This window comes from Chiloscyllium plagiosum, chromosome 5, assembly GCF_004010195.1.
Source record: "Chiloscyllium plagiosum isolate BGI_BamShark_2017 chromosome 5, ASM401019v2, whole genome shotgun sequence".
Classification (NCBI taxonomy): Eukaryota; Metazoa; Chordata; class Chondrichthyes; order Orectolobiformes; family Hemiscylliidae; genus Chiloscyllium; species Chiloscyllium plagiosum.
Window position 1 is genome coordinate 2,229,337 of NC_057714.1, and position 26,777 is coordinate 2,256,113.

A 26,777-nucleotide genomic window follows, 5' to 3' on the forward strand; every position below is an offset into this window, starting at 1 on the left:
TCTTGGATCGTCATCCCTTGTTTCCAATAGGAACTTTAGCCATCTTGATTGAGGCCCACTCAAAATGCATATTTTAAAAAAAGGAGCCAAATTGGTAGAACAGACATTTTTCTTCTTCTTTTGCAGAATGTGAAAATATCCCTATCATTTGTAAAGTTCAACAAACATATTCTGTGTCAAATGTTTTGTTAAGTTCCATTTAAGGTTTGTCTATGTATTGTGTGATTAGGTTTGTACAGGTTTGTACAGGTTTCACTTCGAACACTTCTTATTGAGCTTCATTTTCTATTTTTACTCAAATTAATCCTCTTAATGTACCTATGTTTTTCAACTGTACTGGCATAGGGATATGCTGCACATCTTGTGGTTGATGACAGTCATCCTTTTATTATGCTAATGTCACTTTTTGCATCATTTTGTGTAACCTCCAGTTTTAAACCATGAGGTTCACAGATTGCTTCATTTCTGGTGTTTGCATTTTACACTAGAATCATTTTTATTTAGCTGGGCTAAATGAAGCGATATTTTCTTCGAATTGTTTATAACAGGAAGTTCCCTCCCACCAGAGACATTTAGATTTCCACATAAGCACACAGATATATGCTCCTTAGCAATGTGTATGTATGCTTTAACGATGCTTATGTGGTTTTCTTGATCTTACAGTCAGCTCTGATGTTGAGAACCAGAAAAACCTGTCCTGTCAACAATTGACTTTGCAACTTTGTAACACCTTCCAAACTATATTTTTCCTTAATGAATAAAGTGTTTTTTGTTCAGCTACTGCTGTAATGAAAAGCAACAGTGGATATTAATAATTGCAGAGCTAGGGAATTATTTCGTCTATATGATCAAACGGAAGCTGAATTAGTTTGACTCTTAATTCTCACTGTAAGCATGGTCAATTTAGAAAAAAAAAATTGCGATGGTTTTATCCACATTAGCTTACTGTGGCTGTGCTGCTATAAATATGAAGCTACAGATGGATTGTGAGAAAACTGCTTCAAACTAAATGGTGAAAGTTAGATTGACGCAGCAGTTATGTCTTCTACTCTATAAATCTTTTGTCTCACTCAGTGGTCAAATGGAATTTGGAGAGTACATGGGACAGTTTTGCCAGTAAGAGGTTCATCGTGCTTTCTCATCCTTTTTGGTTTCCCCAACACCTTCAGCACCCCCATTAACCACACAATTCCCCAGTGGCTTTTTTCTTTGGTAAGGTCCTAGGGAGTGTTGCTGAATAAAGAGACCTTGAAATGCAGGTTCATAGCTCCTTGAAAGTGGAGTCGCAGGTAGATAGGATAGTGAAGAAGGCGTTTGGTAGGCTTTCCTTTATTGGTCAGAGTATTGAATACAGGAGTTGGGAGGTCATGTTGCGGCTGTACAGGACATTGGTTAGGCCACTGTTGGAATATTTTGTGCAATTCTGCTCTCCTTCCTATTGGAATGATGCTGTGAAACTTGAAAGGGTTCAGAAAAGATTTATAAGGATGTTGCCAGGGTTGGAGGATTTGAGCTATAGGGAGAGGCTGAACCACTGGGGCTGTTTTCCCTGAAGCATCGGAGGCTGAGGGGTGACCTTATAGAGGTTTACAAAATTATGAAGGGCATGGATCGGGTAAATAGATAAAGTCCTTTCCCTGGGGTGGGGAAGTCCAGAACTAGAGGGCATAGGTTTACGGTGAGAGGGGAAAGATATAAAAGAGACCTAAGGGGCAACGTTTTCACACAGAGGGTGGTACATGTATGGAATGAGCTTCCAGAGGAAGTGGTGGAGGCTGGTACAATTGCAACATTTAAGAGGCATTTGGATGGGTATATGAATAGGAAGGGTTTGGAGGGATATGGGCCGGGTGCTGGCAGATGGGACTAGATTGGGTTGGGTTATCAGCTCGGCATGGTCGGGTGGATTGAAGGGTCTGTTTCCATGCTGTACATCTCTATGACTCTATGACCTGGGATCATGGAATGTATAAGAATTAAGGTGATGACATTGTAACCTTCATTGTCTATTTAGGTATGCTGCTGAGGGTCTCTAATTGTCGAATCACAACTTCAATAATAATATAATGTCAGTTGAAATGTTCTCAGTTTGCAATGTAATAAATACCAGCCTGTATTTTCCAGGGAGAGGCAATCATGCAGATTGCATCTCAGGCCCATTTGTTTCGATTTTTGAAAAAGCGGGAGCCATGATCAGCACCTCCTCAGAAATGCAGGGTCATACTTCCATTCAGACAACTCTTTTGTAGTACAGAACAGTCAGAGGGAGACAAATCACTCCTTATTTTCGGAGCAGTCAGCTGCCATATTCTGACAGTCAAATATCCTGACAGCCAATTGACAGCTGCTGTCAGACAATAAATACACAACCTAAGTGTATAGAAGGAAAATTAGAGTGCCAGATGGGTTTCAGATGTGTACGCTGCCAGCTTGGGTTGGGTAGTAGCTGGATAGGACTAGGACCTCAGGGCGTAGGATGCTGTGTGGATCAGGAGTGTGCCAGGTGGATAAGATGCCAGCATGCCAACCAAGTAGAGTGCCAATTTGGTAAAGTGCCATTTCAGAAACTTGTAGTGGGTTGGGTTAGTTTAGCAGTGGGCAAGGTTAGTGTCGGGTGTGGAGCAGGGAAATTGGGAAAATATGTCAGGTGGTGGGAGAAGGGGTGTCAGGTCCAGTAGGTGGGAAAGAGGAAGGCAGCAGCTGAGCATGTCTGGTCAGGTTTTGGGTCATGGGGGGAGGTGATGTAAGTGGTCTGAGGTGCGTGACATAAGTTTAGGGTTGGTTGAATAGTTACTCATGTATTAAATAGTCTACCTTTTCCCAACTAGGTATTTACTTAGCTTCACCAAAATCTTGGAATTCTTTGATTTAAAAGGAGAGTTTTGGAAGGTTCCAGGTGTAGGGGACCTATCCAGCAGGATTTCTAATCCCTGGACAATTCCTTTGGTGTGTGCTGCAACAGGGACTCCGCAGGTAAAATCTAAGCTGATGTGTCAAATTGTTCAAGTTGAATCAATAAGTTTTCTGTTCAATTTACCACTAGAGTATACCAGCAGACGAGCTCCTAATCATGGAAAATGTCTGACTTCCTATAGACTGATTTGTGGTTGAAAATTAGTCGCAACATTTCTAAACTTCAAAACGGCATCAAGAATGAGGTCAAGAGCACTACAAGAGCAGCCAGAGATTGCGGTTCTGATCAGAACCAGAAATGTATGGAGAAAGAAAAAGTGGTTATCCCAAATAATAGATGATTAGAGCAAAACTACTCAAATGGTGTAATAAATGTAGTCAGTCATTTTGACTCTTGTTGTAAGGGTATCTGCCTGCCATAATCCATTGTTAGCATTCCATATTGCAAAGATCAGACTTGATGCTAATTTTGCCAATTGATTGCCATCAGATGAAATAAAATAAATTTCCTTTCTTAGTTCTTTGTTTAACTGAGACAGAACTACACAAAATCTTAGTTCTCCATTTGTCTTGTGAACAATTACTTGCCTTGAGCAGCATGGCATCTGTTCATTGGCAAAATGATCCTAATTTCAATCATACTGTCTGGGACTTCACCTGTCCCATTAAGGGATGAGGAATTTTACTGGAAGTATCAAAGCTGTTCAGATCAGCATCTTTTTGAAGAGTAATGTGATATACCTGCTTGAATTTACATAAAACCTTTGAATAGCTTTAGAATTTCTTGCTAAAATGCTCTCCTATCTCCACTCTGAAATGTTGCATTTACTTTCTCTAACAGACCTAGATAAAAACATGTTTAATAAATGATGTATTCTGATTCCTCAGTGAGTTGCACTAACATTTTGTTCTCTGCGACTGTGCTTTGTGGTGAATTGCTCATATATCTGAAGACTTGTACCTCCTGGACCATAGGATTTTATGTTTACTGACTTCAACCATGGCAACCTGAGTGCCAAAACACGAGTGCCAAGCTGTTCGTGTTTTGAATTTAAATTCTATTTTGAAGTCTTGTACCTTCAGGTGATGGTCCAGAATCTGTTTTGACCTTTTTGACTTCACCTGGGAATGTTGTCTTCACCATTTGCTCTGTATCTTTGACTTCATGACCATTTTCCTTTTTATATGATTTTCATTTCTCTGGAAGTGTTCCTTCAGCAGGCTTTTGTCTTTTGTTCCGAGTGGACCAAAGAGCTTTTAATTTATATTTCAGGAAGTGTCCCAACGTTTTGAATTTATAACATTCAGTTCCTAATGCTGGACTTCTGTTGCAATAGAGCAATAATTGTGGGTGACTTGATTCTTCATGTTGATTGGATTAATCAAATTGAAAGGGATAGCTAGAATAACTAATTCACAGTGTGCATTAGTTATAGTTTCCCGGAGCAATATGCCATGGAGCCAACCAGGGAGCAGGTTAACCTAGATCTGGTAATGGGTAATGAGGCAGGTTAATAAATGGCCTCCAAGTAATGATCCCCTAGTTGTAGCAGTCATAACATGATAGAATTTGGCATAAGGGGAAGCAATGGTCTAGTGGCATTATCACTGGGCTGTTAATCCAAAGATTCAGGTAATGTTCTGGGGACCAAGGTTCAAATTCCATGATGGAAAATGGTGGATATATTGGGATTGTCTTATGAGCAAAAGTTAAACTACTCTACTCATTAGAGTTTAAAAGAATGAGAGGTGATCTCATTGAAACAAAGAGGATTCTTAAGGGGCTCGATGGGTTAAATACTGAGAAGATGTTTCCACTCATGGGAGAGTCTCAGACCAGAGGGGATAGTCTCAGAATAAATTGGTGCCAATTTAAGGCTGAGATGAGGGTTTTTTTTCACTCAAGAGGATTATGAGTCTTTGGAATTCCTTACCACAGAGAGCTGTGGAGTAGCGTCCTCGTGTATATTTAAGGCTGAGATAAATTCTTGACCAGTAGGGAAATCAAGGGTTATGGGGAAAGGGCATGTGAAGAGTGTTGGATTAGCCATGATTCCATTGAATGATGGAGTAGGGGCAAGGGATTGAAAGGCTAACTCCTGTTCCTATTTCTTATGGTCTTGTGCACTTTTGATTCTGTCTGGAGCCATGCTTTGTACAACCAAAAATGACCAATAATGTTGAATCCCAGCCTTTCGGCATTCTGGCAGGCTGTTGGAAGGTTGACATTGCCATCTTGGGGTCTAAATATCTGAGCATGTCAGAAAAATCCCTGATGTTTCATCACAGTACTGACTGATTCGAAACTCTGATTTCTGCCTCTATAGGATTACATGTTGCAGCATTAAATCTCAATGGATTAAAATGATATCTGATAACTTTTCATCCCTCACAATGACCACTGTACTGTCTCTAATTATTTAATCCTTCAAAGTTCTATTCCTGGAACTACTATCTGTAAGATGTTGATTATTCTGCAAAACTCTTGGGTTGCAAACAAAATCTTACCTGTTCTGTGACTACATTTCTTTTGGGGCTGAAGTACATATCAAATGCATTAATAAGTGTACCACACTTTCAAGCGATTTCTTTGACGCTTGTCTTAACAGACCATCATTAGCCATTGGTGCTGCAATAAAACCATGTCGATGATCAACTCTGGAAGAAAAACAGGAAGGCAGAAAATTATCTGAATAGTAATAAATGGGAAAGAGGGAGATGCAACAAGACCTGGGTGTCCTCGTACACCAGTCACTGAAAGTAAGCATGCAGGTACAGAAGGCAGTGAAGAAGGTAAATGCCATGTTGGTCTTCATAGTGAGAGGATTTGCATACAGGGGCAGGGATATCTTGCTGTAATTGTACAGTGGCTTGGTGAGACCACACCGGAGTATTGTGTGCAGTTTTGGTCTCTATATCTGAGGAAGGGTGTTCTGGCTATGGGAGGAAATAGAACAAAGGTTTACCAGACAAATTTCTGGGATGGCAGGACTGATGTATGATAAGAGCCTAGATTGGTTAAGACTACATTCACTACAGTTTAGAAGAATGAGGGGGAATCTCACAGAAACCTATACGATTCTAACAGGACTAAGCAAGGTAAATGCAGGAAGGATATTCCTGAGACTGGGGACTCCAGAATTAAAGAGAAATTTCTTCACCCAGAGAGTGGACAGCCTATGAAATTCGCTGCCACATAAAGCAGTTGAGGCCAAAACTTTGAATATTTTCAAGAAAGAGATGGATACAGTTCTTAGGGCTAAAGGGATCAAATGGTTTGGGGGGAAGGTGGGAACAGGGTATTTAATTGGATGGCAAAAGTGAGGACTGCAGATGCTTGAGATCAGAGTCAAGATCAGAGTGGTGCTGGAAAAGCACAGCAGGTCAGGCAGCATCTGAGGAGCAGCAAAATCGATGTTTCGAGCAAAAGCCCTTCATCAGGAATGAGGCCTCGTTCCTGATGAAGGACTTTTGCCCAAACGTCAATTTTCCTGCTCCTCGGATGCTGCCTGACCTGCTGTGCTTTTCCAGCACCACTCTGATCTTGATTATTGAATTGAATGGTCAGCTATGGTCCTATTGAATAGTGGAACAGGCTCGAAGGGCGGAATAGCCCACTCTTGCTCCTATTTTCTTTGTTTCAATTTCTATAACTTGCTGTTGTTGAAGGGTCACTTCTATCTTTTTGAAGGTGACCCGAGCAAACAGTTGGTGAATTGAGGATTGACACAAATTGGTGGGCCCTTAATTATTTTGATTTAGGATAAATATTTAGCCCAGTTACAGCTTCCAGTTGAAATAATTGGTATACAAGTACTAACTATTTTGAATGCATAATATTGCATTCTGATCTTGACTTAAAGGACAGGTATATGCAATTGTCCAGGAATACAGCTTTTGTAAGTACAGTGACTAAAACTGAACATGATACACTATATATAACTCTGCTGTTGCTTTCCATCATGATTGAACTGTTTTCTGGAACTCCCTAACCAAACAGCTATTTATAGCTCCAGATTCTGCATGTGAGCAAACCAATTCTAAATTCATCAATTACTATAACTTGCCTTGAATTTTTAGTATTGAAGCCAATTAAGCTATTTGATGTTATAAAGAAGCTTTGGCAGCATTGTAAAACTTGCACTGTTCACATTTCCACAATAAAATGTAGGTTATAATAAATTTATCCCTGAATATTTATTCTGAGCTTGGAGGAAAACAAAATAAATGCAACTGAAACTAGGACTTATCAGTTCATTTGGTTGTCCTGACACCTTCTTGATTACAAATTTGTGCTTGTTAAATATAGATCGCTGATGGGAAATTGAGAGGTTGTGAGCTGAATAACATCAATTGAAGCAATAGGTAATATTTTTCACGCAAAGAGTTATTTTTAAATTCAACTAAAGAACATGTGAAAATTGAATATTTTTTAAAAGAGGTGTTCTTTTATTACAAGTACAGTGTTGAAATGAATTAAAGTACTTTCTCGAACTAGAGGCATAATGCTAAAATTGTCAAGGTCATTCAGCACAATCATGTACAGCTTGGAATTCTGTCCATTAAATGTTGTATTTAACACTCACCATTAAACTCCTGCAATTACCCCAGTAAAACATTAGACACATCCAATAAACTATGATCTTTAATGACCAAATTAATTCATGTAATTGTGCATGTCATCGTTAAATGAGATTAATTTGGAAGCTGACTTAAAATGGATCCTTGAGGCTTTTCAAATCATTTGAAAAATACTGAATAGAAATGACAATCTCTTCTGTTAGCAAAAGCTTGTTTGCTTAATCTTTAGTGATTGCAGAATTATTTTCTGTCATCGGGGAACATAGGAGGTTGTTATCCTTCCAAATGTCCATACTCAGAAATCATTTATACAATTATTCATTATACTTTAATATTAGGGTCACCGATGGAGCAGACATTCATGAGGTCCTCCCTAACATCTGTTTTATAATGGCATAGAATCCAGACCAGATAGGTGTGCCCCTTTAAGATGATTTCAGGACATTATTATGTGTGACACTCCAGTATAAAGGTACCCACTGCATCTTCAATCACTCTCTCTATGTAATAGAGTCACTATAGTCAGTTATTTGTGTGTAATCTACAGCAACATCAGTAAGAATAAGCCACAGACTGTGAGTGTCTGTCATATTGTAGCCTTGTAAATAGTGAAGCTTATAAATAAACTTCAAGATATCCATTTCATAAGAATCTAACTAACTGTATTATAGCCAGGTGGACTGACATATACAGGAAACCACAAACCATATTATGGTAGCTGCAAGTGGACTGTAAAGCTGGCCAGGACATCTGGGAGCTAAAGGCTAAAGAGGTGACAGTTGTGGAAAATCATTTTTCCTAACTAATTAATCAATCTATTTGAATTCAGAGGTGGGGTTACAGCTACGACCAAAACTAAAGGACTAAAACCTAAGCTAAAGGTTAGAAATCTAAACTAAAGGATAATGAGCATTCTATCACTTCCACTTTTTAAGAAATGAGAGGCTGCTACATATCTAATTTTTTTTTTAAAAGCGAGCATTTTGAATGGTCCTGAAAGCTGAACACAGTCCTATAAGCACTTTTGCAGTAGGAAGTGACACTGGTGGTATAAGCTTGACCTATGTGTTTCAGAACTTGAACAATACCTAGAAACACTTTGGGCAACTAAATGAAATGCATGTTCAGGAAAGTGGTTGCATTGCAGAATAGCAGCATGGAGGTAGTAAAGGTATAATTGCTAAGCAGTTGAAAAGAACTAGGAAAAGTAGTGTAGGAGTTTCCTGAGGTCCCACACACTAGCCAGCTTTCCATTCTGGGTACTGTTGAAGGTCAGGATGAGTGCAGCAGAAGCCAAGCCTGTGGCATTAAATCTGACCCAGTTCTACAGCAGTGAAGGAAGAAGCACTGCACAGCAGTAATGACAGGGTTTTCCAGATTTAGGGGAATGGATAAGAATCTGTATAGCTGTCAATATAACTTCAGGATAGTGATTATCTACCTGGTGATGGGGTCATACAGGTCACAGGGCAGCTGTAGGACTTCCTACGGGGGTTTGGGGGGGGCGGTGTGCTGCTGAACTACCTGAGGTCATTGTCTATTTTGGTACCAATGACATGGACAGGAAGGAAGATGTGGTCCTGCAAACACAATTTAAGGTGGTTGCTAAAAAAATTAACAATCAGGACCTCTAAGGCAGTAATTTTCAGACCTATCCAGTCCCACTTGTGAATGAGTACAGAAATAGCAGGATAAGGCAGATGAATGTGTACCGGAAAGATGGTGCAGGAGGGAGAGCTTTGGATTCTTGGGATATCAGAACTGCCTCTGGAGAGATGGTATCTGCACAAACCGAAGAGGTTGTGTCTGCACAAAACTGGGACTGTGTTCTTTGCAGATGTTTGCAATGTTGTTAGAGTGAGGGTGGAGGGGAGGTGCTTTAAACTAACTCAGCAGAGGTCTGGGAACTTGAAGAGTATATTAGAGTGTAATTCCAGGATGCAGAAAATGCTGGGAGTGTCAGAGAACAATAGAGAATAATAATTTAATGAGTGGAGATGCAGAAAGGAGGAAAGAAATGGAGTCTAAATCTGAGTTTAACTTATTGAATACAATCACAGGGAATATAGTCAATAATATTAGTGAGTATAGATAGGGAGTGCCATGTAGAACTTTGATGTTGCAGCCATAAAAGACTTCGCTGAAGGAAGGGAAGGGCAAGGTGTTAAATATTTCTGGATATGAGGATTGCTAAAAAGATAGCAGAGGAAAAGAAAGGATTATTGACTGTTATAGTTGAGGAAAGGATTTTGAGTGTTGCAGCATGAAGATATCCCAGAGAATTCAACGACAGAATCAATTTGGCTAGAAATAAGGAACAAAAAAGGCGCGATTACATTGCTGAGTGCGCAGTGTGGTCTTTACATCACCACCTGGTGAGAAAGATTTTAAGAAACAACTTTGCAAGAAATTTATAGAGAAGTGGAAACATCATAGAGTAATTAAAATGGAGACTTTAATTACCCAATTAGAGACTGGGCTAGCAGTCGTGTGAAGAGCAGCAAGGGACAAACATCATGAAGAAGGATCACTGAACCCGAAATGTTAACTCTGATATCTTTCCACAGATCCTGCCAGATCTGCTGAGATTTTCCAGCAATTTCTGTTTTGTTACAAATATTCCTAAATTGTGTTCAGGAGAATTTTATTCCGCAGTATGTGTCCAGTCAAAACATAAAGTGGCTACTTTCAAACGAGTTCTTGGGAAATTGTCAGTGATGAAGCATTTCAGGGACAGTGACCATCGTATCATAAGGTTTAGGATAATGATGGAAAAGGGCAAAGGATAGTGCAGAGTAAGAATAGTTAACCAAGAGACAACTAAGTTCAATGAGGGGAAGTTGGGATAAATAAAGTGAAGTCAAATGTTTTGGGAATTACTGTAACTGAACAACGGGCTACCTTCAAAGAATAAACAGCTGAAGTATACTCTGTCAAAAGGAAAAAGCAGGATAAATATATGCACAACATCCTAAATGAAAGCACAGATAGAGATTAAGATAAGTGGGCGGCACGGTGGCACAGTGGTTAGCACTGCTGCCTCATAGCGCCAGAGACCCGGGTTCAATTCCCGCCTCAGGCGACTGACTGTGTGGAGTTTGCACGTTCTCCCCGTGTCTGCATGGGTTTCCTCCGGGTGCTCCGGTTTCCTCCCACAGTCCAAAGATGTGCAGGTCAGGTGAATTGGCCATGCTAAAATTGCCCGTAGTGTTAGGTAAAGGGGTAAATGTGGGGGTATGGGTGGGTTGCGCTTCGGCGGGGCGGTGTGGACTTGTTGGGCCGAAGGGCCTGTTTCCACACTGTAAGTAATCTAATCTAATCTAAAAGAAAAGTGTGTTGATGACAGGTATAGATGTAAAGTACAATTAAGGATCAAGCTGAATATAGAAATTTCAGAAGGGAGGTGAGAAAACAAATAAGACTAGTAAAGTGGGATTATGAAAAAGACTCTTCATGAACATAAATGGAAGGGCTTATGCCCGAAACGTCAATTTTCCTGCCCCTCAGATGCTGCCTGATCTGCTGTGTTTTTCCAGCACCACACTCGCGACTCTAACCTCCAGCATCTGCAGTCTTCACTTTCTACATAAATGGAATACCAACATTTTCCATAGGCATTTACACAGTATAAAGGTAGTAAATTGAGGATTAGAGACCAAAAAGGGGACTTTCACATGGAGGCAGGGAGCATGGCTGAGTGGTTAAATAACTGTTGTCTTCTCTAAGGAAGGAGATGTTGTCCCATCCATGATGACAGAGAAGGAAACTTAAGTCACTGGAAGAGTTCAAAATTAATTAGGAAGAGGTCAGTGCTCAAAGCAGATAATGCACTCTCAGTTGATCTTATTGAAACATACAAGATTCTGATGAAACAGAACAGATTAGATTTTGAGAAGGTCTTTTCACTAATGGGGGAATTGCAAACGAGATGACATAGTTACAGATTAGGGGACACTCATTTAAAACTGAGATGCAAAGGGATTTCTTCTCCCAGACAACAGTGTGAGTTTCTGGAATTCTCTATCCAAGAGAGTTGTGGAGGATAGATTATCAAAAGTATTTAAAAAGGCAGTAGATAGATTTCTGACATGTCAGGGAATTGTAATGAGGAATGGTACGAAATAAGAGTCAAGGCCAGAAGTGGATCAGCCATGATCATATTGACAGTGGGTCAAATTTGACAGGGCCAAATAGGCCACTCCTATTCTTATTCTATATGTCTGTGATGTTTCTATGTAAAAATAATGCCAAGAGTGTAACCTCAACGTGATTTTGAAATAACATTATGGATTATTCCCATACTGGAGATAAATATTAAAATGTATTTCTGTCACAAGTATTAATAAAATATCTTTGACTATCCAATAACCAGAACAGTGAATTTTAATTTTAATATTGCCATGAGATAACTATGGAGCCCATTCAGCTTCTGACATTGTTTTCAGAATTTAAACAGCTCCTTCTCTGCTTTTCCACATTGATCAACATTACTAAAGCTAATAGTGCAGCCTATGGTTATGTCTATGGGTACATTGAGAAATCTGTACCTCAAAAACATATAATTCCTATCTACCAAGAGGAACATCAACATACAATCATGTGCTTTTGTTTTGCTTCCATGAAGAATTGTGAGCTTCAGCCCTATTCAAACTCAGAACGTCTCAATAATTCAAGACTGGTTTGCTGAATTCTTTTTATACCTCTGTAGCCCAAAAATATCAAAGTCAATAACTGCTTTCTTCTAAAATTTTTATAATTTGGTAAGTAAAAATAGCTTTAATTTATACATCACACATAGCAGTTAAACTGACAGATTTCTCCAAACTCAAACAGCAAAACTGCAGCTTAAATTAATTGCAGATTAAAGTTTAAATAAGACTCCATTCACTTCGACCATTTTACAGCTCCAGGGGGTGAATGTGTCATTACTTCAGCTCTTGGCTTGTGTTAAATATGTCTGTTATGATAGCATTGTCTGTACAGTATACTGGTAAAATTAGCAGCAAGTCAGCAAGAATAAGATGAGTGAAATACAAGATTGAGTGGTATATCACCCAACATCCTGTTGTAAGAAAATGCAAATCATGACTCAAATCATTGAAGGAACAGATAACTGAACCCTGATCCTATGTTTGAGATTGTCACAAATTCTAAAACTGAGAACACAAGCTTAAGCTTCAAAAAGGGATGATGCATGAAAACTTTAGCTTAATATTTCCTTAAGTTGCAAATTTGGCCAATATACAGGTTTCCACAAACTGGAGTATTGTATAAGATAATGGTTCTGAAAGAGTTGATACTGAAGTTGTATTAGCTTCACCCAATCTAATGGGATCACATAGTCTTTGGGTGAAGAAACAGTTAATTTAGCAAAAGATCCCAATGGAGACATCTGTGCCATACCTGGGTCTTGATAGTTGTAATCATGCTTAACTTGTTAATGAGAATTATACATATTGTTATCATGCAATATATACACCTAATAATAGCAATAACTTCAATTAATAAAGCAGTATTTGCAAAATAAAACATACGATTTTCATAAAACTAGCAGGTACAGGAGAAATATGGTGCTGGTTAATACAAATCATAGCAATTTTATTTTCGTATCTTATAGTTTACATGCGAAGTTGACTATTTGCTTTAATTCATCTCTTAAATAAAAATAAAAAATTGTGTCTAACAGCAAATGTTCATTATGGATTTTATTTTTAACCATTCAGTACAATATAGAGAATTTTTAAGTATAACAAAAATAGAACATATTAACTTTTGTAAATGCCTCTTAACATATTATTGTACAGGTTGCAAATATGAACAGAAACTTATTTTAAATACACTTAATCACTCAATTTGCACAGCACAAGTGAGTTATATTTAAATTGTATGTTTACATAAAAATGTATTTTCTTAAACATCTATGTGATATACTATGCCATTATTATTACATGACAATCAAAAAGTTATTAATGACACTTATCAAGTTCTTTCTTGTTGCTTAAAGTGATGCACCTGAGTCACAATTTTCAATGTAGACTCAAATTCCAGCAAGCATTAGACTTTGAAGGATTGGTAAAAGTTGCAAATGATGACTGTGCTAAAGAGATCACAGGTTTAGGAATTAACAAGTGTGCTTTGTGCACTACTAACAGCTAATTCACAATGAGGTACTAAGAAAACAAGTCAGATATGAGCAGCTATTACTGATGAACAGTCAGCAATATTAGTGCATCTTATGGTGTGAGTTCAATCCATTTAGCAGTATAACAAAATAGGAAAGTATTTTGAAAAGAGTTCTACTTTTGAATTGCATTTGAGTTACATTAGTCGTAATAAATTTAGGAAACTATAGCTAATTTCCACATGAATGGAGGCACTGCTGGTTTTACAGTTGAATCAATATTTGCAGTTACATTATATTGAGTAATATACTGCATCAAGCCAGAAATTATAGACGTAGTCCCTTTTCTCCCAAAACATATTGTCTTACATTTTAATTAATGTGCTGACACTTTTAGATAACCTATAAAGAAATAGTTGATGCTTACATACATTGAAATCATTCATTGTATATGCTATGGCAGATACTTCTTAGGCAGCAATATAACAAGAGTTTAACAACACAAACAAATCAGCTGAACAACCTATTAATAAAGTAGGAAATAAATATAAAATGAAAAGTTTTAACATTTTTCATTTTAAAATGGAATTATCAGTTGCCATTTTGTCTTTGCGAATTGAATTAGACAAAAGCATATAGTATTACAATATTGGTCTTACACATTGATTATCTAACCATATCTGTGGAGAGTTTGCTGCTCTTATGAGTTCTTATAACTATTCTTTCAATCTTCACTGAGAATATTTCAATACGCTGGGGTTCCTTTATGAAATAGCTGGGAGTTTTTCATTAAACAAATTGCTAGTGTCTTGTTCTCTACATTGAAAGAGAAGTTGCCACAGTTTTTAAACACAAAATATGACCACTTGTTTCATCAAAAATTCATTATCTCAAAATATTGAAGGTCTGATTGAAGAAAGTCAATTACTTGCATATGTATTATATGGGTGAACAGGAAACATTGACTAGCTGGTTGGTGGTGTTGAATCATCAGAATATACCTAAACCATGCCGTGTGCTGTATTTCCTGCTTAAACAGTTACACATCTTTTTAATAGTTTTACATACAAGCATAAAAAAAATTGTGCCGACAATAGGCTTAGTAAACTTTAACAGTTAATAGATGTTGCCTATGACTAAACATGATGATAATCCATCTCTTAAGAAGGCTCCTCACAGTTTATCAGATTGTTTCACTTAAAGACAGTGTGGTAAACTGTAAAAATCCATTCTTTATATTGATTATTAAATCTATTAGGAAATTCAAGCAAAAGGTTATGACAACAAAGCAGCATTATTTAGCTGTGACAGCAGTGCTAGTCTGAACTCATATCCAGAACATTTTGTTGCATATCAATGTTAAATTGAATAAACAAAAACTTCACATTACACAAAAATAACTGAATCAAATTCTTAAGCATTTTAAGCAATGAAAACAGAAATCCCCTTGAAGCAAGTCAGTTTGCTGTATCAAATAAAATATTCAATAGGAAATATATATGGTATACACAGCATTGTATTTGTGAATATAGTACCTTTTATTCATATATACTACACAGTTTAATGTGCATTCAATAAGTCCTTCCTATAATCCTGTGTGCAGGCAGTTCTGTTGATGATTTCTCATGAAGGTCTGAAAAGAAGACTATCGCCGTGCAGTCAAATGGTTCTTCATTGTCCATGGATAAGTGTAATTCCTACAACAAAAATATTGAGACAGATCTAGCAGGAAGAAAATGACTTGTTATCTGTAATGTTTCATGGAATCATAAATGGTTGCAGAACAGAAGGAGGTCAACTGACCATCAGAATGGTGTTAGCTCTAGAAGAATAAATCTAATCTCACTCCATGTTTTACCGCCCCTCCCCCCCCCCCCCGCCCCACCATAACTCTTTTACCACAGAACAGTTTCTTATTATCAATTGTGTCCAAATTTTGATAAACTCCGTCAAATCTCCTTTTAATATCCTCTTTCCAAACAGAACAGTCCAACTCTATCCATGTAGCAGAAGTTTCTCATCTTTGGCAACAGCTATTCTTATGAATCTGTTCTACACCCTCTGTGATGCCTTCATATCCTTCACAAAGTGTGTACCCACAACTGGGCACAATACACTAGTTGTGGTTGATGAAACCAGGTTTCATCACTCCATCCTTGCATTTGTACTCTATGCCTCTATTTATAAAGCCTAAATGCTTTATTAATCACTTTCTATCTTGTCACATTCAATTAACCTCCTCAGATATTTCTGCTCCTATATGCTTTTTGTGTACAGTCTATTTTTATCCTTCTTACTAAAAGGCATTTGTCCATACTTTTCTGCAATAAATTTCAGTTGCCACTTGTCTGCTCATTCCATGAGGCAAAAGTGAGGACTGCAGATGCTGGAAACTAGAGTTTAGATCAGAGTGGTGCTGGAAAAGCAAGGGGAATGAGGAAACTGGTGAAGTCTACATTGATGCCCTGGGGTTGAAGTGTTCCAAGGCGGAAGACGAGGCGTTCATTCCATTAGCCTAGATAATTCCTCTTGAAGTTTATTACTATTCTCCTCTCAATTCACAGTACTTTCACATTTTGTGTCATTCACTAATTTTGAAAATGTGCCCTTTACTACTGGTCATTACTGCAGACCAAGAAAATTAGCATCCCTAACACTGAACTCTAGGGAACTTCAACATTTACCTTGTTCCAGTCTGAAAAAGAACAGCCATTAACTATTATTCTTTGTTTCTTGTCACTCAGCAATTTCATATCCATGCTGTCACTTGCACTTTCCATTCCATAGACTTATCCATTATTGTTAAGGCACTTGTAATTGCTGGGATAATTCTTACACTTTTTTTTAACAAAGCACACCATTTTTAATTCTCTGGTCCTCTGGCACCAACTTTCTATCTAAGGAGGATTGAAAAATTAAGGTCATGCCTCTGCGATTTCCAGCTTCATTTCCCTCAGTATCCTTGGGTACGTCTCATGCAGCCTTTGTGACATATTAACTTTAAGACCAATCAGAAAATCCAATACTTCCATTTTCTCATTTTTTTAGTCCATGCAGTACTCCTGAACATACTTCAGAAACTCTTCGCTCACTCTACCTATTCTGTATTATGATATTTAAAGCCCTCTATTATAACTTTCTCCACTTCATACTTGCATGCAAATCTGTTCCTCTATTTCTTTCCCACTAGATGATGGTCTATAGAATACACCCAGCAGTGTAATGGCAAATCTATCATTTCTTAGCCCTAACCAAATAGCCCTGACCTCTGGATATAGGTTTGCTCGCTAAGCTTGAAGGTTCATTTCCAGACGTTTCATCACCCTAGGTAACATCTTCAGTGGGCCTCTGGGCGAAGCACTATTGATAACTCCTGTTTGGTGTTTTTGGGTTGGTGATGTAATTTCCAATGGTGACATAATTTCCTATGGTGATGTCATTTCCTGCTCTTTTTCTGAGGGAGTTCTAGATGGGGTCTAACTCAATGTGTTTGTTGATAGAGTTAGAATGCCGGTTGAACTGCCATGCTTCTAGGAATTCTCGTGTGTGTCTTTGTTTGGCTTGTCCTAGGATGGATGTGTTGGCCCAGTCGAAGTGGTGTCCTTCCTCAGCTATATGTAAGGATACTAGTGAGAGAGGGTCATGTTGTTTTGTGGCTAGTTGATGTTCATATATCCTGGTGGCTAGGTTTCCGCCTGTTTGTCCAATATAGTGTTTGTTACAGTCCTTGCATGGTATTTTGTAAGTAACATTAGTTTTGCTTGTTGTCTGTTTAGACCCCATCTACCACCCCCTGAGAAAAAGAACAGGAACTGATATCACCACAGAAAATGACATTACCACAGGAAATTACACCACCAATCCAAAAAAACCAAACATATAAATAGAAAGCAGGAATTATCAGCAGTGCTTCGCCCGGAGGCCACTGAAGATGTTACCTAGTAGGGTGATTAAACGTCTGGAAATGAACCTTCCAGCTCAGCGAGCAAACCTCAACCTGAGCTACAAATCTTCTCAAAACTCGCTAAGTCCTGACCTCTCTAGGGCATTAATTCTTGTCAGCATGATAATGCTTTCCTTAATCAGTACTGTTAACTTATTTTTTTCTTACTTTCCTTAGCAGCTTATATTCGGGTATATTTATTATCCAGTCTTGCTCTTTATAGTGGCAAGAGAAACCATATAGAGGCACTATATGTATTTACGAATTGACAAACAATTAAAAAATCCTTTGAAGCAGATAGACACTAATGTCAGTGCTGTCTAGTGGTGCAATTGTAATGAACTTTGGTCTCTTTGTTTTGTCTAATCACAGATTTAAGTAACAGTGTAATCCAAAGGTGTAATAGTACATCATCCTACTATCTAAACTGGATATTTTAGCCTTCACATTTACCCTCACAGGTGTTTCCCTGTCCTTTTGGTTAGTGAATTGATTAATACATTTGTGAAATGAAACTGACACATAAAACAAGCCGCTTTATTTACATCAAGTGGTATAATGAATAAAAGCTGTGATGAAATCTCAATTACTTCATCTTTAATTTCAGGGAAAGAAAAAATAGCAACCCTCCTGGTTGTACTTTTATTCTATTCTCATGCTTGGCTAATGCTGGTACAGCTGCATTTGTTGACTATGCCTAGTTGCATTGCAAATGTTCTCCTTAAACCATCAAAGCCCTTGTGATTGTGCTGTTACAGTGATGCTAATAAGGAAACTCTTGGCTGATGAACCAGCAATTATAAATTGAACAAGCATAAAAATTTAAGTCAGTACAATACGTAACCAAGGAAGGGAGCTTGGAAGTGCTTGTTCTCCTACAATGGTCGCTGTAATTGTAATATTCTAAAACATAGGGAGGGTGCAGCTACTGTTGAGACCTTCAGGTTTGGCAGCATCTGTAAGGAGAGAAAAGAGCTGATGTTTCGAGTCTAACTGACCCTTTATCAAAGCTTTGGCGAAACGTCAGCTCTTTTCTCTCCTTACAGATGCTGCCAGACCTGCTGAAATTTTCCAGCATTTTCTCTTTTGGTTTCAGATTCCAACATCTGCAGTATTTTGCTTTTATTCACTGTTGAGACCTTTGTGGGTTACTGCAATGCTTTGTTATATGAATATACGAACAAGGAGTAGGAATGGGCTTTTTGTCCCTTGTATCCTGCTCACCATTTAATTAGATCATGGCTGATCTTACTGTATCCTCAAGTCCACATGCCTCCCCCCACTGACAATCTTTCTTTGCTGAACAAGAATCTGTTCATGCTGGAAAAGCATGAAAAGCACAGCAGGACAGGCAGCATCCGAGGAGCGGGAAAATTGACAGTTCGGGCCGGAGCTCTTCTTCCTGATGAAGGGCTTTTGCCCAAAACGTCGATTTCCCTGCTCCTTGGATGCTGCCTGACCTGCTGTGCTTTTCCAGCAACATACTCTCGACTCTAATCTCCAGCATCTGCAGTCCTCACTGTCTTCAAGAATCTGTTCATATCCACCTTAAAAATATTCAAAGCCTTTACTTCTATCACCTTTTTAAGAAGTAAGTTCCAAAGGTGTACAATCCTCTGAGAAAAGATGTCTGCCTAATCTCTTTTTTTAAATGAGTGATGCCTTATTTTGAAACAGTGATCCCAAGTTTTAGATTTTCCTCGAAACAGGAAACATCCTCTCCACATCTATCCTGTTAAGATTCCGCAAGATCTTAAATGTTTCAATCAAGTCAACTCTTGTTCTTCTAACTCCATCAGATATAAGCATAGCTTGTCCAACCGTTCCTCATAAGGTAATGCGCAGTAGAAAGTGAGGACTGCAAACGTTTGAGGTCAGAGTCGGGTATAAGGAATTTCCTGATGAAGAGCTTATGCCCGAAACGTCAATTCTCCTGCTCCTTGGATGCTGCCTGACCTTCTGTGCTCTTCCAGCACCACACTCTCAACTCATAAGATAATGCATCTATTTCAGGTATTAGTGTTGTAAATGTTCTCTGAATGCATCCAATATATTGACAATGCCTTAACTATTTAAATAAAGTGATAAATACTGTACACAGTACTCCAGATGTGGTTTTAGTGTGCCCTGTATGACTGAAGCGTAACTTCCCTACTTTTATATTGAGTTTTCTCGTGCAATATATAACATTCCATTAGCTTCCCTAATTACTTGCTGCAACAGCATACTAACGTTTGGCAATTCATGCAAGAAGACCCAGATACCTTTGCACTTCAGAGTTCTGCAATTTTTCACCATTCAGCTAACGTGCTTCTTTTTTATTTTTCTGCCAAAATGGACACTTCCACGTTTTCCCAAGATACTCCATTTACCAGATATTTGTCCTCACTTAACCTTTCGATGTCTGTTTGTAACCACCTTGTGCCCTTTTCACAACTTACACACTTGTCGAACTTTGAGCCACCAGAAAATTTGGTAGCCTTAGTCGAAGCAAAAGTAGTTGATTCCTTGAGTCCATTTTGCCAGTCAACAATATAGGATAACATTCCAATGTTAAAAAACATGCATTCATGAAGTTAAAACTCTATGGTGTTCAATCAAAACTGCTCCAAATTATTTGGAAATCCTGCCCATTTATCAATAGAACAAATTATTTAAAAAGCGTATTAAATTTTGTGATTCATGAACCAGAAAACCTAGGTTCCTCTGCAACTTGGAATACTGCACGTTTTCTCATTTAAGTAATATTTTGCTATTTTGTTTTTTCCTGGCAAAGTGAACAATTTCTCATTTTCTCACATTAAGCTTGATCTGCCAGGCTTTTGACCAATCACTCAATCTATGTCCATCCGTATTTTCTTTATGGGATCGGGGAGTCCAGAACTAGAGGGCATAGGTTTCGGGTGAGAGGGGAAAGATATAAAAGAGACCTAAGGGGCAACCTTTTCATACAGAAGGTGGTACATGTATGGAATGAGCTGCCAGAGGATGTGGTGGAGGCTGGTACAATTGCAATATTTAAGAGGCATTTGGATGGGTATATGAATAGGAAGGGTTTGGAGGGATATGGGCCGGGTGCTGGCAGGTGGGACTAGATTGGGTTGGGATATCTGGTCAGCATGGCCAGATTGGACCAAAGGTTCTGTTTCCATGCTGTACATCTCTATGAATCTATGACTATGATTTCACAGCAAACTTTACTGCCTATCTTTGTGTCAACTGCAAATATAGCTACCATGCTATTTCCCTCATCTAAGTCATTGTTTTAAATTGTAAAAATCCAAGACATAAGTAGAGATCCCATTCATCACATCCTGTCAATTTAAAAAATGATTAATTATTCCTACTATGCATTTTAAATAATTTGTTTCATTAATTAACGGGCAGGATTTCCAAATGTAATCTATACGAATGGTTGTACCAAATAATGTGGAGCAATTTTGATTGAACACCATTGAGTTTTAACTCCATGAATGCATGTATTTTTGAAAACAGGTTACCAAAAGCCAGCCTGATCCAAGTCAGGAGAGAAACACTGCAAACCAGGGTGCAGCTGAGATTTTAAAGGGTTATAGAACAGAGTGGTTGGGAGGATCAGGGGATTATTCCACAGGGCTGGGAAAGGATCTGGGGAAACATTTGAGAGAAATGTGGGATAACAATTGGAGACAGATTGGAGACAGATTGGGGGACAAGGAGAGATACTAAATGGAGAGAGAAGGTCAGAAGAGGAGTTGCAAATCCTGGGCAGGAGAGTCAGTAATTAGTCAGGGGACGGCTTAGTTCAGTGAATGAGGAGTTAGTTCACAAAGCAAGGAAAGGGTTGTTGCACAATGATGTCAGCAATAGCTGTTGTGGGGGAATGAACAGAAGGAGGTGCAGGGCAGGGTCTTGGATGGAGAGTGATATAATCAATAGAGAAATTAACAGGTTTGTTCTGGACAGGAGACATGCACTACTTATCTTTTCAGCACCCTCTTTAATGCTGCAGTCCTCATATCCTTTAAGTGCCTTGCTTCTAAAGTCCTAGGAATACCAGCTTGCCAATGTGAAATCATAAAACTAACAAAATGTGAAGCAGCAGCCTCATTAAAATGCTTAAATTAATGCTCCCAGGGGGCAGATTATTATCTAACTCTCATTTGACCTCCACTAAAACCACAAGTTGTTAGATTTGAAGTGGGATTAGTTGAAGTTTTAGATTTTTGTTAACATATTTAATTCCTACTTGGTCCAAAGCTGCTCACTTTAGCAATTATAAATATCACCTTAGTTGATAAACTGACCTGTTAACAGTGTTCAAGATATCATAATAACCACTTTCAATCAGAACTTCTTCAATCATGGTCTATATGTGAAACAAACAGAAAACATGTAAACAAACAAATTATATGTTAATTCCTTGTCTTCCAATAATATATATTATAGATATGTATTTATAGGTTAGATATTTGTAACAATATTTTTAATTTAAATTCATAATGAGCATTGTAGAACGAGGAGAACTGAACAGAAATTAGCTTAATTTAAGATTTTGAAACAAACCAATCAAAGTGCAGTGTGGCTACCTTCTTAAAGGTTTAACTGATTTTAAATGTAGGTAAATATAAAGATAAATATAGTTTTGCGTGTATATGATGAAACACTAACCTGCATCTGCTCATATGTTATTCCATCTTCATATTCATAGCTATATGTATTGACTAGAAAGAATAACAATAATATTTAAACATCATGGAAATAAAAGATATATTGGTTTATGGAACAGATGTACAGGTTGCTGGCCTATTATTGTATGACTATTTAAAATTCTAGATAAAATATTAATATCTGACTTTGTTTTCATTGCCAGTGAAACAAAATGGAGGTGGAGATCACCTCTCCTTTGTGGAATCCATTTGATGTTCACTTCAATGATTAAAGGTAGATGCCACAACAGATGGGCAATGCATTATTTGCCATATCACCACCTAGGCAGTGATTTTGAAATCTATGCTCAAGACTTTGCATCACAATTATATGCCTGTCCGCAATCTATTGTTAAAAAACTTGCTTATTTCATGCACGAATATTCATGAAAATTTATGGACTCATATACTTTTGACAAACATTTATTTTACGATATCAGTCTTGATTTGATGGCAGCTCCTGGCCTCTGAGCCAGAAAGTTGTGGGCACCAATTCTGACTTAGACATCAGCACAAAATCTGGGCCAACAGAGAGAGCACAGCACTCCCTGAAATGCCAATTCCAGGTTAAAAGGAGACATCTGCTCTATGAAGTAAACACAAAAGATCCACTTCTTATGACCTAGCTGCAAAGACCAGAGGTTGAATCTGATGGTTAGTTGGCTACGTGTGAATCAGGTTGTGTTTGGTGGAGTGAGGTCGCAAGGCCAGTGGGATTTCTTACCATATCTTAATAAACTCTCTGTGTTAATTAGTATTTCAACCCTTATGATGACTGCAACTTCTGATTTCTGGCCCATCTTGGGTGCTGCAAGGTGGGACATCCTCTTTCCCAGGAACAGCACTGAAGGCTGCAATACCATATCATACCAGCATACTCTAATGTAACCACCCAGGTTGAAGCAGTTTCAGCATAATTGCCACTATCTTCTCTCCAATACCTCACATTCACTCTATTTCAGTTTGTGCACGCAGCAAGGATCATGTTCTAACACTCTCTGTATTGCATGCACTTTCTTCCCCACACAATCTCATCTGCTCCACTAATCCTGCATGCCCTCTGTGCTGCCTACTCACTCAGGAAACTTTCCCACCTGTACCAATAATAATATTTGTGCTACTCACTTGCACCTTCTGTAAATGCTGCTTTCTCTTGCTCCAGGAGCAAAACATCTCACAGTTAAGCAGAAAGTATCAAAACAGGTGGTGGGCTGCCTGACATTTGTCTTCTCACTCAGTATGAGGTGAGGATTCTGATTTTGACCAACTTGAGCAGGATCTGGACTGGTACCAGAGGATGCCCTTGACTTACAGTGTCAGGGTCAACTGGGTGCAAAGGCTATATCCCTTGACTTGACTGAGACCTGCTGGCAACCATGACAAGCTTCTTGGTTTTATGTCTGTAATAAATGGCATGGCAATAGAGCAGTAATATCAGCTAGGCATCTCTGGTTGAGGGGGAAATGTTCAAAAAGGCAATGAAGGTATTCTATGAGCATGCAGGGAAGCTCAGACTGAGTGAGTGCAATGATAGTGAGTGAGGAGCCTGGAGATGCAGCCTGTTGCAATCCACGAGCTGGGTCTATGTCCCTGAGAGCACAATATTCTTGCTGCAACATTACAATGATAGTTTTTGGTACAGAAGTAAAATTAAGAAGTTGATCAGAAATATGCTTTGAGGGCTCTTTGGAACTGACACATATTAGAGGTCATTGTCTGCGTGTATCAATTGCCCATGGAGTGTGCCTGAGACATTAGCACCCGATGTCCAATACGGACGTCTTTTGAGGCAAGCAAGCAACATCCACAGATGCTGCCAGACCTGATGAGTTTTTCCAGCAGCTTCTATTTTTGTTTCTGATTTCCAACATCTGCAATTCTTTTTTGTTGTTCACTAAGAGCCCGATTTGGTTTCCATATCAAGTTTTCCTGATGGCTAGTTTGTATGGCGAGTTTGGTAAGATTGCAATCTGTCATCATTTGGACTGTTAAGGAGGGGTTTAACAAGTATTAATGATCATAAATATGGAGTTCACTGCTCCAAATGAGAATCTCATCATGTCACTTAATAAAAGTGTAAAAGGTGTGGCGAGATGATCTCAGCATTGAGATGGGCCTTACTATAGATCCCACTCAATCCAGAATTTTGATTAGGGTGGCTATTTGAGGGTAAATCCACATCTGATATGTGGGAGTCTTTTAAAGGCCAGTTGATCAGATTTCAAGGCTGTCAAGTTCCTTTGAGGATGACAGACAAGGATGGCAAGATTGGGAAACCCTGGATGACAAGAGACATTGAAAGCTTAGTTAAAAAGTAAAAGGAAGCATATATAAGTTTTTGGAAACTGAAATCAGACAAGGGCCTTGAGAAATATAAAGGACGCAAGAAATAATTTAAACAAGGAATTAGGAGGACTAAAAGAGGCCATGAAATATCTGTGGTTGGTAAGATTAAGGAGAATCCCAAGGCATTTTGGGACCTAGGGGCTCAGTGGTTAGCACTGCTGCCTCACAGGGATCCAGGTTCAATTCCAGCCTTAGGTGACTGCCTGTGTGGAGTTTGCACATTCTCCCTGTGTCTGAGTGGGTTTCCTCCGGGTGCTCCAGTTTCTTCCCACAGTTCAAAGATGTGTAGGTTAGGTGGATTGGCCATGCTAAATTGCCCATAGTGTCCAGGAATTTGTAAGTTAAGTGGATTAGCCATTGGAATTGCAGGATTACAGAGATATTCATAGGTTAGGAGGGTGAGTCTGGATGGGATGCTCTTTGGAGAGTCAGTGTGGACTTGTTGGGCCAAATGGCCTGTTTCCACACTGTTGGGATTCTATGAATTTATATGTATATTAGGAGCAAGAGGCTATCTGGGGAAAGGATAGGTGCATTCAATTCCTGAAGAAGGGCTCATGCCCGAAACGTCGATTCTCCTGCTCCTTGGATGCTGCCTGACCTGCTGCGCTTTTCCAGCAACACATTTTCAGCTCTGATCTCCAGCATCTGCAGTCCTCACTTTCTCCTAGGTGCATTCAATGACAAAGGAGGGAATTCGTATCCACAAGTTGTTCAGACTGATAACTTTTGGCATCCACAACTGGTCAAAATTCCATATAAACCGATCAGCAATTGGATGAATCCCCACTTTGTACACGCGCTCTGATGCCAGGCCATCTCGTTACACTAGCCCGACTGCTTGTGCAGCAACAGTAGAAATATGACTTAAAATGAGTTTCACTAATTTACTATTTTTTAAAAGGAAAGCAATTCCTTCCAAATTCCTTCTTTTGTATAACTGTCCTTTTTCTAATTCAGTCAATACCAAAACTAAAGTAAAATTAGAAGACATAATCTTTTGCAATTAAAATGCAAATCATTTTTAAGAGCAGAAATAAGCAAATTTGTTTTTATATATATGAATAATTCAATTTAGTAAGCTGTTCACACTTATTCTAATCACTTAAAATATGCAGTAATATACTTGGGGCTGAATTTTACCAGTCCCAGACTGGCAAGCTTGGAGGTTTGGAATCAGAGAGGCTGGGAAAATAATGGGGAGCAACACTGAGACAATTCTCCAAAACATTCCCATCACCAGAAAATTTTTCCAGAAGCAGGCAGGGAAGCTGATTGGCTGCTTGCAAATTATAATTATAATACTACATGATTAAGGTCCCATTTAGGTTAAATTTTATGGCTTACAGTAAAGTGAAAATCTGCCATTTGTGGAGACAAAAAGAATTATTTTTATACAGTTAAGTAATTTGTAATCCGTATCTATACAGGACATTTTACTAAAATAAGCATTTGGTCTGAATAGGGTGATTTCAAGGGGACAGTGCACTAACATATAAATGATAGGCCTTTACTCATAAGTAGTTTGATTTCCTGATCCTTTTGGCTCGGAATATGGGTAGTTCCTGAGGACCGGAGGAAGAGATTCTGCTCGAGTGCTGTCGGTTCGACGCAGCGGACGTGTGCTGGCGGGGGAGAAACCACGGGGATTGTGCTGCGAGTCGTCGGAGCTGCTGGAGACCATCGCTGGATCGTGATTGGACGTTGGAGGATCGTTTGGTTGTGCTGACCTGATCTTGGTGGATCTTAATGCTGGCTTTGGCCTAACGCCAATTCAGGTACCAGCCAACCTCTGAGCTATGGCCTCAGCAGCCGCTCGCAGCCCTGGCCAGGGCATTCGCAACACAGTCAGGGTGACTGTGAAGAAGGTGGAGGAGCACACACCGGTCGATCGGACGGTGTTCGTGAAGAAGGTTTTGCTGGAGTGCTGCGGGTTCGAAGCAGCGGACGTGTACTGCCTGCAGGATTTCCCTGCGGCAGGTTATTTCGATGTGACCTTCAGGAGTGTGAAGAATTGCGAGCAGCTCCTGAAGGTCTTCAAGGAGAAGGAAGGGGAGCCTCTGTTCTCCATCTTGTCGGCGGTCCCGTTGTGTGTGCTTCCTGCGCAGAGGAGTCGGGTTGTAACAATCCAGATGTAAAACCCTCACGTCCCAGCAGCAGATGTCCTGACCTTCTTGAGAAGATA

At 38.9% G+C, this 26,777-nt stretch overlaps 1 protein-coding gene across 1 annotated transcript in view; it reads right to left on the bottom strand.

The window, feature by feature from the left end:
- Nucleotides 1-15,142: 15,142 nt before the first annotated feature.
- Nucleotides 15,143-26,777, bottom strand: part of nek10 (NIMA-related kinase 10) — a 196,602-nt gene continuing 184,967 nt past the window's right edge. Inside the window, exons 31-33 of the mRNA XM_043689493.1 lie at nt 22,209-22,261; nt 21,845-21,906; nt 15,143-15,312 (exon numbers count right to left, since the gene is read on the bottom strand). Of these exons, the coding sequence (XP_043545428.1) occupies nt 15,261-15,312; nt 21,845-21,906; nt 22,209-22,261 (167 nt within the window). The 3' untranslated portion in view covers nt 15,143-15,260. The remainder of the gene's footprint in view (nt 15,313-21,844; nt 21,907-22,208; nt 22,262-26,777) is intronic.